Source organism: Ochotona princeps, chromosome 30, assembly GCF_030435755.1.
Source record: "Ochotona princeps isolate mOchPri1 chromosome 30, mOchPri1.hap1, whole genome shotgun sequence".
NCBI classification, from domain to species: domain Eukaryota; kingdom Metazoa; phylum Chordata; class Mammalia; order Lagomorpha; family Ochotonidae; genus Ochotona; species Ochotona princeps.
In genome coordinates, this window is record NC_080861.1 from 19,676,921 (window position 1) to 19,690,739 (window position 13,819).

The following is a 13,819-nucleotide window of genomic DNA, read 5'->3' on the forward strand; positions in this document are numbered from 1 at the left end:
AAGGCCCCAAGGCAGCAGTGTTCTGGAGGAGAGAGATCTTGGGGAAGGGATACACACGTACCCTCTACACACCTCTGCTGGGGCTTCTGGGTGTGGGGGTAGAAATAACTAATAGTCCGAGGGCCCGAGGTCACTGCCAGACCCTGGCCTCTTTACTCGATCACGTTTGACACATGAGAGCAGTTGGGGTGGCAATGAAGGGAGCAGCCCCAGAATGTAGAGAAGAACTCCAGGGTGATGACAGCCCCTCTTCCCTCTCTGTGGGACTCACTGCCCCACACCCTCACCCATAGGGTGTGCACTGGCCTGCAGCTCGGGGTTTTGGTCTCCCGCCTGCAGGTTCGGCGCGCACATCTCTGGAGCAGACACCATCACCAGGGCCCTGCGCCTGAATAATTCCAGCCCCTGTGGTGAGAGCCTCACCGGTGTGTTGTGGGGGAGCCTGTCTAGCGGGGGGTGAGGAGCAGGCCGTACTTGGGAGTTGCCTCTGCCAGGTGGTCCACAGCCCTGTGCCTGGCAGGAGCAGCCAGCAGTGCAACAGGTGAGAGCCGGGGAATGGGTGATCCAAGCAGGGTAGTAGCTGTGGACAGATGTTGGGGACTGGAGAGGTCTGTGGCTCACGGAAGCCTGAACTGGGAGCGGTGCTAGCTGGCGGCATGGGAGAGGATGGGGGCCCTGGAGAAGCAGGCAGGAGCAGACAGAAGGCAGGAGGAACGGGGAAGACGGGGCAGATGCAGGCCTATGTGCAGGCTCCAGGCATGGCCTGAAGCACAAGAGGGCTTCCAGCCTCCATCTGGAAAGACTGGGAAGGTTTGATGGCAAGCATGACCTGGGGCCCCCCACCCTGTGTAGCCAGTTCCCCCTCCTCAATTCTCACCTGCCCCCCCATGCCTGTCCCAGACATCCGCCTGGACTGGGAGACCTACGTGCCCGAGGTCAGGGAGGACCGGCTGTTGGAGCTGCTGCTGTTCTACGGGCCACCCTTCCCGCGGCGAGACGAGGCAGGCAATGAGCTCGTGTGCCCTGGCACCTCTGAGAGCCACAGCTCCTCCCTGTCCCCAATGCCCTCTGATGGCTCCGAATCCAGCTCTGGAGCTGCGGCCCCATCGGTGAGTGCCGGCAGAGGGGAGCAGGCCGGGCTGGCCACTTGAGCCCGCTGAGAAATAGCTGCTTTGATGGTTTCCTGATAACAGGAGGAAGAGGGTGGCTCTGGTGTTGATGCAGCTAAGATCATCTCCGTGGTCCTGCAGGGCCACGAGGGGGTGCCCTGTGACTGCCCATTCAGCATCAGCCCCAAGCAGGTGGTGAGTCAGGGTGGGGCTGAGCCAAGGGGGCCGAACCTCCCTTTGCAGTGGGCCAAGCACTGGCAGGTTGGCCCATCATGGAGACTGCTGCTTCATTCATCCTCCAGGTGGTCCCTGCTGGGGGCAGCAGCACCATCCTCCTTTCCTTCACACCCATGCTGCTCGGTCCCGGCATCCAGCACAAGGTGGAGCACACGGGCTACGCGCTGGGCTTCATGAGCCTGGACAGCGAGGTGAGCCCTCCTGGCCTGGGGCTGGCAGGCACGGGTTGGGATAGACTGTAGCCCCCTGATTGGCTTCAAGGGCCACCAGTGACGCGGTCTGGGCTCGGTAGGTGGAGAGGGAGATTCCGGGGAGGAGGCGTCGCCTGCAGGACTTTGCTGTGGGACCCCTGAGACTGGAGCTACAGGGCCACGTGAGGCCAGCACAGTGAGTGGGTGGGACAGCCCCTCCCTCCAGTTCCTGGGGGGGATGGGAAAGGAGAGAGGACAGGGCAGCAGGTAATGCAAGCAAGGGGTGGGCCCCTAGCACCTGGGCTGCCCCAGCAGCACCTGTTGCCCAGCAGGCTAACTTTGGAGCTGGATGACAGTGGCAGCATAGAGTTCCGGTGCCAGGCCAGCGACCTCATCCCCAAGCAGCCCAGCTCAGGGGTGAGTGTGCTGCCACCTGCTGGCCCTTGCCAGTTCACCTGTACCCCAGCATGCCCCACTGGACCATGCAGCAGGAGGACCCAGGGCAGGTGCATCCTCACCCTCCCTCTCCTCCAGGTGCTAAGCGAGCTGGTGCTCACACGGCACCTGAAGCTGAACAATACCACGGAGATCCCACACTACTTCCGGCTCCTGGTTTCCAGACCTTTCTCCATCTGTCAGGACGGTGCTGGCTGGAGCCACGAGGAGGAGACCATCTCAGTGAGCAAGCAGCTGGTGCTCCAGCCACAAGAGAACATGCTGGTCAGTACAGGCCCTGAGAAACCTGCCATCCCACTCCCTGACACCTGCTGTCCCGGCCCCAAGCCAGACAGCACCCTGCATGCCATCCTCACATTCCTAGACCTACACTGTACATATGCACACATCCCCATCGTGCCCTGTGCTGTCACTGCTGGGGCTGCCCATGGGGCATGGCACATCCAGCACGAGGCCCCACCCACACAGGCAGGAACCAGCTCTCATGTTCCTACAATGCCCAACTCCTCCCTCTGGGTCCCAGGACTGGTGCCCAGGGAGACCTGTGCACTTTCTGGGGCACAGACAGTTCCTCTCTCCCCCTGCCCTAGTGCAGGTGAGCCCAAGGATTTTCCCTCTTATGAGGGACCTGGAGTGTCAAAGCTGGTTGGGAGCCAGGGAGTCCTCAGAGCAGAAGGGCCTAGAGGGTGCCATCCGTTCCCTTCCCCTGTGGGAATGAGGGTGGGTCATCGCCCCATGTGCAACGGAGCTGCTTGCACCTGCATGGGCCCAGGGCATGTGCACAACCCTTCCTTGCCTCCCCATGTCTTCTTCTTCATGCTCACATCCTCCAGCAAGTCCAATGCCAGAGCCTCGGGCAGTAGCATTGCTCTAAAATGTGTCCTCCCTTCAGCCCGGCTCCAAGAAAGGCATAGAGCTGCATGTGACTGCAGGGGGAACCTGGCCCCACTCTGCACCAGCCTCTTTACTCTCTTCTTCGGGGAGCTGAGCAGAGGCAGGTCCAGAGTGCAGGCGCAGAGACCTCCACGCCTAGCCACCAGCTGCCCTGAAATCCCTAGGCAGGACCAGTCTTGCAGCGTAGAGGGTTAAGGCGCCGCTACTTGGGATGGCCCCATTCCATACTGGAGGATCATTCGGAGCTGCGCCTCTTCAGTCTATCTTCCTGCGGATGTGCCTGGGAGGCAGGCAGTGGTGGCTGGTGGCCCAAGTATGTGAGTTTGGTGGAAGATCTCTCTTTCCCTCTCTTTATTCATTCTGCATTTAAATGAATACACAAATAAATCATTACATTAAAAAAGAAACAAGCCCAAAGGCTACCAGACAAAAGCCACCTGGCAAGGGCGCTGTGCCACAGTGTGTGTGCAGACAAGGCATTTGGCTCCTGGTTAGAATTCTGCCAAGTTCTTTGCCACCACTTGCACTGTCCAGGCTGAATCCCTATTGCTGGCCACATCTGGGCTGTCCAGTCATGCCTCCTCACTTGGGCATCTTAGCAGGTGCCATGTGACCAGTCTATTCCTCACCAGCTACCAAGCCTCAAGAATACCCCCTGGCTCTCATCCTTGTACCCATATCTCAGCCCAGAACAATGGTTTTTGCCTTTCCCCATGGCAGCCACCATGATCTGGGTGAGGGGGAGCAGAGTTGATTTTGTCACCTGACTATAAACCTGCAGCTTCTGACCACAGCCCGGGATGTCAGCGTCCAGGTGGTCCCTGTCCCGCCTCCCCATCCCTGACGCCGGGAGCAGGTGTACTAGTCCCAGCACTGACAGAGGAGGCGCTGGACAGTGACTGTGGGACAACTGCCCAGGCAGGGGTGTCGCAGGCTGCTGCTGGGCCAGGCTGTGGCTGGGCTGGGCCTGGGGAAGGGAGGACGGAGGTTGGGGTGGGGAAGGCTGCCACCATGGACCACCCTGATGACAGTGTCTGTGGCTGCCCAGGTGCACCTGTGCTTCTCACTGTCTCTGGAGCTGCTGTCCTATCAGAGGCTCCCAGCTGACCAGATGCTGCCCGGGGTGGACATCGTGCGCAGCGCGAGTGGGGAGCGAGAAATGGTGTTCACACAGAGCCTGCGCCTGGAGTACGGCAAGCAGACTGCTCAGGCCAGTGCCCAGGCGGCCAGAGGGATGGAGGGGAAGGGCGGAGCCAAGGACAAGGCCCTCCCACAGTGTCCAGTTGGCTGGAGGTATGGAGGGGGTTGGGGAGGAGGATGGAGCCAAGGACAAGGCCCTCCCCCAGTGCCTGAGCACCACTTCCCTGGAAGAGGCCAATGCTATCGCAGGGTCTCAAAGCCAGGTGGGGTGCTGGGGCTCAGGGAAATCCAGGGGGCTGTCTGGAGGAGGTGGCCTGGGAGGCCTGGTCACTGCTCAGTGGAGGGAGGAGGGAAACCACATTGAGTGTCCAGGAAGTAGCTTGATGCATAGGGACACTCAGCCCTAGAGAGTGACCAAGGACAATGCCAGGCTCAAGGGGCTCTGAGCACCATGGTGGCCACATGGGCCAGGTGCACAGTGACCACAAAAGGCCAGAGCAGGTGTCCACTGGGGATGGAGGCTCAGCAGTGGCCCCTGGGCAGCTGCAGGGCTAAGGAGTGGGACGGGCCAAAGAGGGTGCTCCTGGCAGTGAGAGGTGGCCAGGGCCAGGGCCAGGGCAGGGCCTGAGCCTGGGGAAGGAAGGGGAGGGAGGAGGTGAGCCTGGCAGAACACAGTGCTGATTGGCTGTGGGGAAGGTGGGGACTACAGACTGAGCACAGGCCCCACCCCCGGCTGGCAAAGGCTGGGGTTGCCCTGCTCTCACTAGAGGTAGCAGGGTAGCTAGGGTCCAGGGGTGCAGTTCAAAGCTCCTTGCCAAGGTCAAGGTTCTGACTCCAGGAGGTGCCCCTGCGGGCCATGGTGGCTGTGCCCGAGCTGCAGCTGTCCAGCAGCTGGCTGGACTTTGGGACGTGCTTCGTGGGCCAGCAGCATACCCGGGAAGTCAACCTGATGAACCTGAGCGGCTGCCGGAGCTACTGGGCCGTGCTGATGGGTACGCTGTGCTGTGCACCTGCCTGTCCCTGCTCATGGGACCGAGACCTCCAGGAGGGGCGCCTGGACTCTGTCCCCACTGGGCACCTGATTCCTGTGGACAACCAACACCCAGTCCCATGTGACCACAGCGTGCATGGGAGAGCTGTGGGAGGGCCTGGGGTTTGTGTGTGTGCAGCTGTGGCTGCACAATGATGGCCCTTGCACTGTGTTCCATCTCTGTGCAGGGCAGCAGGAGCCAGCTAAGGATGTGAGAGCCTTTGAGGTGTCCCCGAACAGCGGGGTACTGGAGGCGCGGACCCCAAACGCACCCCCGACCACCACCACCTTGCAGGTCTTCTTCACGGCCAGGTACAGCTTCCTGGTCTCTTGGGCTGCTTGTGGGGCTGTGGCTGCTGCCCGGGCCCCTTCTGATCTCTTCTCCACTCCCAGGAGCTGCGAACTGTACCAGTGTACGCTGGTGGTGGACGGCATGCTAGGCGAGGAGGCTTGTACCCTGCGGATGTGTGGCCAGGGCTCTCGCGATGAGAGATTTGTGACCACGCTGTAGCTCTGATGCTTGCCCGGGCAGGGACCGTGCGGGGAGCTGGGGCCAGGGCGATGGCTCTGGGTCTACGGAGAGGTCACCTGGCTGCTTAACAGCCTGCTGGGAAGTCAGAACTGTGATGGACGGTGCAGAAGGAAGGCAGAAATCAGCCCGGAAGGAAGCCACACCCCAAGAGGATGACATTTACTGCAGCCATGGTCTCCCTTGTCCACGAGGTGCTGTCCCTGGGCAGCTCGACTGATGTGCCTTGTCCATAGTGCTGATCGCTGCATGGTACCCTTTAGATTCGCACTTGACATCCGTGCCCGGGGGACCACTCCCCCTGAGTGGCATACCCTGTGGAGACTTTACTCAGTACCCGGGGTACTCAAACACGGCAGCAGCTCCCATTCCGGTCCCGATGCACATGGATACCACCCCGTAGGCCCTGCAGACACAAAGCACCATTGGTGGGGCTACTGAGCCACCTTGGCCCGGCTGAGCAGCAGGGACCGATGCCCCACGGACACAGAGAAGGCAGAGCCACCAGGCCAGACCTGTGGACACAGGCAGGTCCACCTACCCGCCCACCCCCCAGCAGGCAGCCCCGGGTGACAGCCTGACCTCTTTCCTCGGCGCTTCAGCTCGTTGAGCAGTGTGACAACCTGGCGCGCCCCTGTGCAGCCCAGGGGGTGGCCCAATGCCACAGCGCCCCCCAGAGGGTTCACCTTCTCAAGGGGGATCCCCAGCTTCTCCACACAGTAGACGGCCTGGAAAGAGGCAGAGCGTGAGTAGAGACCCCTGCCCTGCACCCCACTCGCTCACTGCCTACCCCGCACCTTGCTCCCACAGCCCAGGGCCAGGAACGCAGGCAGCACAGACTCACCTGGCTGGCAAAGGCCTCATTGATCTCGAAGATGTCCACATCATTCACGGTCAGCCCTACAGGTCAGGGACAGACTTCAGCTGCCAGTGGCCTTAGCAGGACTCTCAGGGCCCTGAGGCCCAGCGCAGACATGGGGTACCACAGGTGTCCAGTGAGTCTGATTCCCGGCCCACTGAGAACTCTCCCTCCTATCCCCTGCTGACCCCATGCCACCCAGGGGCCAGTCCTACCCTAGCCCGTGCCAGCATCACCTAACCTGCTTGTTGCAAAGCTGCAGGGATGGCATATGCAGGCCCAATGCCCATGATGTCAGGTGGGACCCCTACCACAGCGTAGGCCCTGAGAACGCCCAGGATGGGGAGGCCCAGTTCCTCAGCCTTGGATCTCCGTGCCAGCAGGACAGCGGCCGCCCCGTCGCTAACCTGGCTTGAGTTTCCTGTGGACACATGGAGGCGACAGAATCCTCAGGCACAGTCCCGCATAACCCTACCGGAAGGCATGAGGCCTGCCCAGGCTCACCAGCAGTGGTAGAGCCGCCCTCCTTGAAGGCAGGCTTCAGCTTGGCTAGGCCCTCCATGGTGGTGCCCGGGCGGATGCCCTCATCCTGTGCCACGGTGATGCTCCTCTTGCCGCCCTTGTCGTCCTGTACCGTGGTTGTCACCGGCACAATCTCGGCTCGGAAGCATCCCTGGCTCTGGGCTCGGGCCGCTCTGCCAGCACAAGGACAGCAGGCTCAGGCTCCCTGGGACTTCCTCCCACTCCCTTGGGGTCTGACCAAGCTGTGTGTGCCTGGTAGGTGAAAGAGGCTGCCCACACCTTCCTGTATCCTCCTTGCACCAGCCTGGACCTCTGGGTCATGGCCACTCCTGTCTCTCAAGGAAAGGATGAAAGTGGGGAAGATCTGTTTCTGCTGAGGGTGATTTGGACAAATGCTCATGTGATGGGCAGACAGAATCCCCACATTAAAATCCACCTGCCTGGGTTTACTGCATCCTGAATCCCACTTCAGTTGCCTTGGCAGGGCGAGCTGTTCCTCACCCTGGACCAAAGGACCGAGCCTGTGGGGGAAGTGGTGTGGGGTTCTGCTGGCTTTGCTCTCCTCCCTGTGGCTTGGTACCACCCTGTAGACACTGAAGGTGACAGACACTGAAGGTGACAGGCGTGGGAACTGGCTGCACAGCTCACAGCAACAGGCTAAAGGCCCAGGTGCTTAGGGAGCCAGCAATGATGCCAAGTGCAGGTGCCAGGGCAGCCAATGGGAAAGCACCCAGGGCTTCCAGCAAGGGTACAGGGGTGCTGGCCCCCAGCAGCTAAGAATCCTGCCTCGGGGAAGCCCATCTGGCCTGGATGCCACTTGTTTCCCTGCTGTTCCTGAGTGACCAAAATTAGCCTCTGCCTTTCTGGGGGCCTGAGTCCCCGGCATTTCCTGCAGGTCATCCCCAGTTCCTGCTCTCTTCCCCCCACCTTGGGATGTGGCCCCAGACACAAACTGGGTACCCCGCATGGCTACTTCTGATCTGGCTCCCAGAAAAGCCTGTGGCAGCCTCATCCCATCACCCCGGCAGGGAGGCAGGGAGGCAGGGAAGAGGCCTGGCCCTCATTAGGTCCCTAAGGAAAGATGAGGACAGTGAGGCCCAGCTGGGGAGAAGGCATTCAGGGAGCAGATGGTGCCCTGGCCTGGCAGACCCACCACCCTAGGGTCCTGGTCCTTCCCACTTCCCACCCTGGAGGCCGGTGGCCTGGAAAGCGGCTATGACCAGGGTCATCTCAGGGACCATGTCCACAGGACAGTCTCCTGCCATCCTGCAGCTTCAGCTCCAGTAGCACTCACTTCTGCTGCGATGCCAGCGCAAAGGTGTCCTGCTTCTCCCGGGAGATGCCAAACCGCTCCGCCACGTTCTCCGAGGTTATCCTGGAAGGCAGTGGAACACGCTAGGGGCAGGGCCAGCTGCAGCATTGGGCAAGGAGCACCATGGCCTCCCACACTGCAGGCAGCAAGGCTAGCAGGATTGGGCACGGACAGGGAGTGGACATTGCTGCAGGAAGAGAGGCCAGCAGAGCTGGGCATGGTCAGGGGTGAGCAGTGCTGTGGACAAGCAGGCCAGCAGAGGTGGGCATGGACAGGTGTGGGAACTGCTGTGGGTAGGGAGGCCAGCAGGGCCAGGCATGGGCAGGGAGTGGGCAGCAAGGCCAGCAGGGCTGGGAATGGACAGGGAGTGGGCAGTGCAGGACAGGCTGGAGATGCTCACACAGGAGAGTCTGCTTGACTCAGCTGTAGGAGAGGGTGTGACCCTGGGAATGCCAGCCCAGCACAGAGGCCAGCACAGGCAGGGGGGACACAGTGGTGATGTTGCGTAGCAAAGCTGCTCTAACGAGAGGAGATGCCAGTGGTCAGCCTGGGCACCCACAGCTGGGCTCCTGCTTTCCAGAAGGCAGCATGTGGGAGGAACAAAGGCACAGCCCCTTTGCCAATCACTGCCATGTCCTTCTCCCACAGCCAGGACACCCCAGGACTCTGGGGGTACCCAGGGAGCCTGGCTACAGAGCTCCGGCACTGGACAAGTGCACTCAGCCCTTGTGTCGGCAGGGCCTCTGTCCTCCCCAGCAGGCCCAGTCACCAACATGTCCCACCTCCTGCTTCACGCCCAGGCCTGCAGGCTCTGGGCTACAGTGGCCAAGGTCCCCGCTGGGGCTAAGGCTCTCCAAGGGGGGTAACAGGAAGGGCATGGGGCCCACTGGCTCAGAGTGGGTCGGGGCTCAGGACACAGAGTTCAAAGGTGGCATCAGTGTCAGCAATGCAGTCTCAGAGCAGGGAGGCCGAGGCTTGGCCCTGTGTGCCGCAGGGAGCTGGGAGGGCCCTTGCACAGGTGGTGAGGGAGGTGCTCACCCCATGGGGATCAGGCAATCTCTGGCCTTCTCGTTGTCCATCAGGCGCGAGGTGATATTTCCAGGGTTCCCTCTTTCGGCCATGGACATGGACTCCACCCTGACGAAGAGGGTGAGGAGGGTGGCCGAGGGGTGAGCAGAGCCCACAGGACTACCCCTACCCCACTCCCCCCATGCTAAGGTAGAGTTCCACACTGGGGACTTGCTAGGGCAGCCAAGGCAGTAGGGCAGGACCTGGCTGGCCAGATGGAGTAGCAGGTGCAGGGTGCCTCCCCCAGAACACAGCACTGCCTGGCCCACACAGTTTGGGGTGGGCCTGCTTCCCTCAGAGCTGTGGAGTCGGGCTCCTGGCATTGCCCCAGCAAAGTCCTTGTGCCAGCAACCCTGGGGGAAACCCTGACCCAGTGGGCAGAGGACACAGATGCTTGAAGAGCGACCACAGACCTCAGGCTGGACAGCAACTGCAGCTGGATGGAGCCTGAGGGTCTGGGAGCCAGGGCCACATGGTCACATGGGGCTTCAGGGTGGGGACTCAAAGCCTCTGGGTCCAAGTGCCTGTGGTAATGCTAGCTCTAGGGATACACTTCAGGGGCCTGAGGGCAGCAGATGGTGTCAGCTGCTTGATACATACTCCAGGCCTTGGCTGCTGTCCCTGTTGTGTCAGCGCCCCCATTTCACAGAGGAGGACACCGAGGCCTGGGTAAGCTGTCCATGTACAACCAGCCTGGGTGCACGCGAGGCAGTCTGGCCCAGAGCCTGCTGAAACTCCCAGGACCATGCTTGCAAGGACCACCTGTGCCATGCAGGCCTCCTGGCTGGGTCCTGCACAACCCTGGTCCCCAGGCCTGGACCTCCTGGGAGCCAGCCCGCTCCTATGCTCAGGGTGGCTCAGTCACCTTTCCCCCAGTTAGATAGGGACAGGACAGTGATCAAAGGTCAGAGTGTGCAATGACTCTTGCCCAGCCTCAGCACCCCCACTGTGGTCTCTGGCTGCTTTCCAAGGGTGCTCAAAGGGCGGGCAATGAGGCTATAGAGATGGGCGCACAGGTCAGAAGGTGGCGGGGACAGCCAGACCCCAGCCTGCTCACTCCTGGCACCTGCCCCTGCCCCCGTCCACCTGGGCCTGAGCTCAGCACCTGCCCTGCCCTGCACCATTGCCACAAAGACCTGGGCAGTGGCACTGGCTGCAGCCCCCAGGTAGGGGTGGAGGGGAGACCCCACCCCTCTAACAGGACTGGGAGCCCCGACATGGGACAGACAAGTCAGTAGCCAGAGCCACTGAGGACCCAAAATAGCAACTTGGAGGCATCCAAGATTTCCAAGGACAGAGGGAAGGCCTGTTCCTCAGGGCCCCTGGGTGCCTGTGTGGGCCTCTCCTACCAGGGCTTGGACACTCGGACTCTAGGGAGTCGGGGTGAGGTTGGCTGTGTCATCCCAGGGTAGAGATGGGGGGCTAGGGCCGTGCAGACAGGGGGGCTTACCCACAGGCCATGCCAATGTCATAAGATCCATTTCTGATACCACCTGCAACAAGAGCGCCACGTTAGCATCCTTGGCCACGGGCACTGTGTGGGTCCACCGGGGCTCTCCCAGCTGTTGCCCTGGAAGCCGCTCAGATCCGTCCTGCTGGCCCAGCACAGGTACCTTCATGGGCGACTCACCAGCGATGGTGGCCAGGGCCTGCAGGCCTGACGAGCACTGTCTGTTGATGACGCACAGAGGCACGGTCTCTGGGATGCCGCTGTAGGAAGGGCGAGAGCATGGATGGGGTCAGCCCCTTGGCAGCCTGTGTCCCAGCAGCACAAATGTCTCTACATAGCGGCAGGGCCCAGATGTAATCTACCAGGGACAACTGGAGCTGACAGGTGGCATGTCAGGGCTCCTGGGGTGGGTCCTGCCCAGGTTCTACAGGCCCCCATGCTGTGCCATTGGACTAGGCCTGGCATGCACTCATGCCAACCCCCACCACCACCACAGTCACCCTGACAGGGCACAGTCCACCCTCACAGGTGACAACAACAAGCCGATTCTTTGGGAATCCAGCCAAAGCGTCCAGATGTCCACACACGCCTATCTGGCGGGGGAAGCCGGCTGCCCAGAGCAGGTACCCAGGTCACTGTACCAGCGGGGCAGAGGTCCAAACCCCTTGTCCCCAGCCCAGAACGTGCTCCGAGGGCCGTGGGACACCAAGGCTGGAGGACGACAACTTGCCTGAGGAACTGCGCGATGCGGGCCATGACTGCCCCAGCTCCAGGCTGCAACACGTTCCCTGCGGACAACAAACCCTACTTAGCACCTGGTGGGTTTTGGGAGTTAGGTCACAGCTGTGCTGTTCTCACAGGAGACTTTCTAGAACATTCTCAGGACCTGAGTCTCTTGGGCAACAGTGGAAAGACAGCCCATCTTGGGCCTGCACCTGCTCCACCCTGTCCCTGCCAGTCAACACCCACTGGCACCCTTCACCCACACAGGCTGGGCCTGGGCCTGCACCTGCCCCAGTTCTGTCCCTGCCCATCAGTATCCAGATGAGGCCCAGAGGGATGCAGGCACAGCCTGACTGCGCAGAAGGGGTCCTGCAGATCAGGGACAGGGGTGTGTGAGGGCACCCAGGCACCTTGTGCCCTCTCCCTGCCTGCTGCCCTGTAGAAGGTCAGCCCAGGAGGGTGCTTGGCATCGCACACTGCTGACCCTCTGAGCTACAGGTGGGGAGACGAAGCTGAAGTGACCACAGGGTTACTTCTCAGTTCTCTGCCGCACAGCGGCGTCCCAGAGCCAGGGCTCTCGGCAGCATTTAAAGGGCAGTGTGCAGGGCGCAGAGACATGCCAGGGGCGCGGGTACAGGAGCCCCCAGGGAGCCCGCTCCAGCTGGCCAGGGCAAGGCAGCCCCTGCAGAGAAGCGGGAGGGCCCGGGGCTCACCCACGCAGATATCCCCCAGCTGCTCTGGCCGCAGCTTCACGTCCTGCAGCACCGCTGTCATCACGGCCGACAGGAGCTCGTCGGGGGTGGTGTCCTGCGGGGGAGGCACAGCCGCAATGAGCCCTCCCTCCTGCGCCAGCCCCGGGGAACTCAGGGGGCGCCGGCCCGGGGGTCTCACCTTGAAGCCGCCTCGGCCCGCCTTGCCGATGGCCGTGCGCCGCCCGTGCACCACCACTACGTCGCCGGCCGATGCCCGTGGGGAGACCCCTAGGCACCGCGCGGCCTGCGGCGCGGGTCTCAACTCGGGTCGGCCGCTCAGGTGGCCCAGCACCACCTGCAGCCGCCACATCTCGGCGGACCGCCGGGCAGAGGCACCTGCAGCTCCTGGACCCTCCATTTGGACTCAAAACTCTCAGACGCAGGCGCAGAAGCACCACCTGGCGCCCAAACCACCACCCGCAGCTCCTCTGATTGGCGCGATCCGCTCCCAAAGTCCCGCCTTTCCTGTTGCCACCAACGAGATGGCCAGAAGGTTTGAAACCCTACCCTAACCCGCACTGGAAGCGCTTTCCTCCCAGAGTCCCGTCCCCTGGGGCCTCCAGGAGCGGACCTTTCCGAGGCCGGCCCTTCCCGGGTCAGCATCCGCCCAGGGATCGCGGATCCGCCCCAGGCCCGCCCCGCCGGGCTCAGCTCCCTGCAGCGGGAGGCGGTGGGAGCTCCCTCCGCTGCCCCTTCAGAACCGGCCCTCGGACTGCCTGGGTCTCCGCATCTTGCCCGGGGACCTCAGACCTCCGCGTCCCAAAGGTTGCACCGCAGCCTAGTGAGGCTTTCCCGAGAGATCTTTAGAGAAGATCCAGGCTATCAGGGGCTCCCGGCCGGCGATGCAACAGGTGCGACAACACTTCGCTGGCAAGGAGCGCCCCAAGCGTCTTCCAGTTCGTCCACACCTGTTTGGGGTGGCTGAGATCTCCGGCATGGAGAGCAGGCTCTGTGTCCCGGAGCCCACGCTGCACTGGATACTCAGTGGCTGATGGCGCGCTCCGGGAGGCCGGTGGGAGACGGTGCGCCTCTGCTCAGTCAGTGACTGTGCCAGGGCTCCCGGGTCAGGACCTCGCCCCGGCCCTAAGCGGCAAGGCCAGGCGCACATGACACCCAGTCAAGGCCCTGGGTCACCTGAGTCATTGGAGCAGGTGCCAGGGCGCATGTGAGTCCAACTCTGGTGCAGGAGTGTACCCACCTTAGGGGACTGCATCCCCCTACCACCTGCCGGGGACAGGTCTTCCCAGCGCTGACCTTCAGGTCCCAGTCCCTCCTCCCCCACTCCTCAGCTGTCCCTGGGGGTAGTGGGAGGGCAGGATCCGGGGAGGCCAGGACAAGGATTAAGGTTCAGAGGACAGAGGCTCCACCCGACAGGGCTGCCACTTGGTGCCTGACACCGCCAAGGGCGGCCCCCAAGGCGGCAGGACAGATGGCCTTGGCTCAATGTCGAGTTCAGGGTGTGGATGCAGCGGATGAACCAGCTGTAGGACAGCAACAATTTCTGTGTTGCTCCTCCCCCAGCTGCTGTGGGGCTCACATGAAAAGAC

General features: G+C 62.2%; 2 protein-coding genes across 5 annotated transcripts in view; one reads left to right on the forward strand and one right to left on the reverse strand.

Annotated features, from left to right (window-relative positions):
• The window catches only part of DLEC1 (DLEC1 cilia and flagella associated protein), a 42,003-nt gene extending 36,207 nt beyond the window's left edge, over window positions 1-5,796 (forward strand). The window contains exons 27-37 of the mRNA XM_058657192.1: window positions 340-410; window positions 901-1,109; window positions 1,194-1,304; window positions 1,412-1,537; window positions 1,639-1,733; window positions 1,870-1,954; window positions 2,072-2,257; window positions 3,936-4,097; window positions 4,866-5,019; window positions 5,246-5,369; window positions 5,451-5,796. Coding sequence (XP_058513175.1) covers window positions 340-410; window positions 901-1,109; window positions 1,194-1,304; window positions 1,412-1,537; window positions 1,639-1,733; window positions 1,870-1,954; window positions 2,072-2,257; window positions 3,936-4,097; window positions 4,866-5,019; window positions 5,246-5,369; window positions 5,451-5,568 — 1,441 coding nt within the window. The 3' untranslated portion in view covers window positions 5,569-5,796. The remainder of the gene's footprint in view (window positions 1-339; window positions 411-900; window positions 1,110-1,193; window positions 1,305-1,411; window positions 1,538-1,638; window positions 1,734-1,869; window positions 1,955-2,071; window positions 2,258-3,935; window positions 4,098-4,865; window positions 5,020-5,245; window positions 5,370-5,450) is intronic.
• Window positions 5,797-5,910: 114 nt separating this feature from the next.
• ACAA1 (acetyl-CoA acyltransferase 1) lies at window positions 5,911-13,262 on the reverse strand. 4 transcript variants are annotated; one of them, XM_004588359.3, is made up of 13 exons: window positions 13,181-13,256; window positions 12,412-12,737; window positions 12,234-12,327; window positions 11,528-11,585; window positions 10,978-11,057; window positions 10,798-10,840; window positions 9,318-9,416; window positions 8,262-8,342; window positions 6,950-7,140; window positions 6,687-6,866; window positions 6,431-6,486; window positions 6,169-6,314; window positions 5,911-5,992 (listed from the first exon to the last, which is right to left on the reverse strand). In XM_004588359.3, exons 2-13 carry the CDS (start codon window positions 12,628-12,630, stop codon window positions 5,917-5,919), a joined length of 1,323 nt encoding a protein of 440 aa, XP_004588416.2. In that variant the 5' UTR covers window positions 12,631-12,737; window positions 13,181-13,256; the 3' UTR covers window positions 5,911-5,916. The 4 variants fall into 4 exon arrangements, with proteins under 4 accessions (XP_004588416.2, XP_058513196.1, XP_058513197.1 ...); XM_058657213.1 differs by having other exon boundaries at window positions 12,234-12,737; window positions 13,181-13,259; XM_058657214.1 differs by having other exon boundaries at window positions 5,931-6,314; window positions 13,181-13,259.
• Between the last annotated feature and the right edge of the window lie 557 nt (window positions 13,263-13,819).

What these genes read in the sequence shown, in the direction of transcription:
- ACAA1 (XM_058657212.1), bottom strand. Translation starts at nt 12,630, where the DNA reads ATGGAGGGTCCAGGAGCTGCAGGTGCCTCTGCCCGGCGGTCCGCCGAG. An exon ending in GCTGGGGGATATCTGCGTGG is followed by an intron (nt 11,586 to 12,233) that starts GTGAGCCCCGGG and finishes TGTTGTCCGCAG; the next exon opens with GGAACGTGTTGCAGCCTGGA. An exon ending in GATTGCCTGATCCCCATGGG is followed by an intron (nt 8,343 to 9,317) that starts GTGAGCACCTCC and finishes ACTGCCTTCCAG; the next exon opens with GATAACCTCGGAGAACGTGG.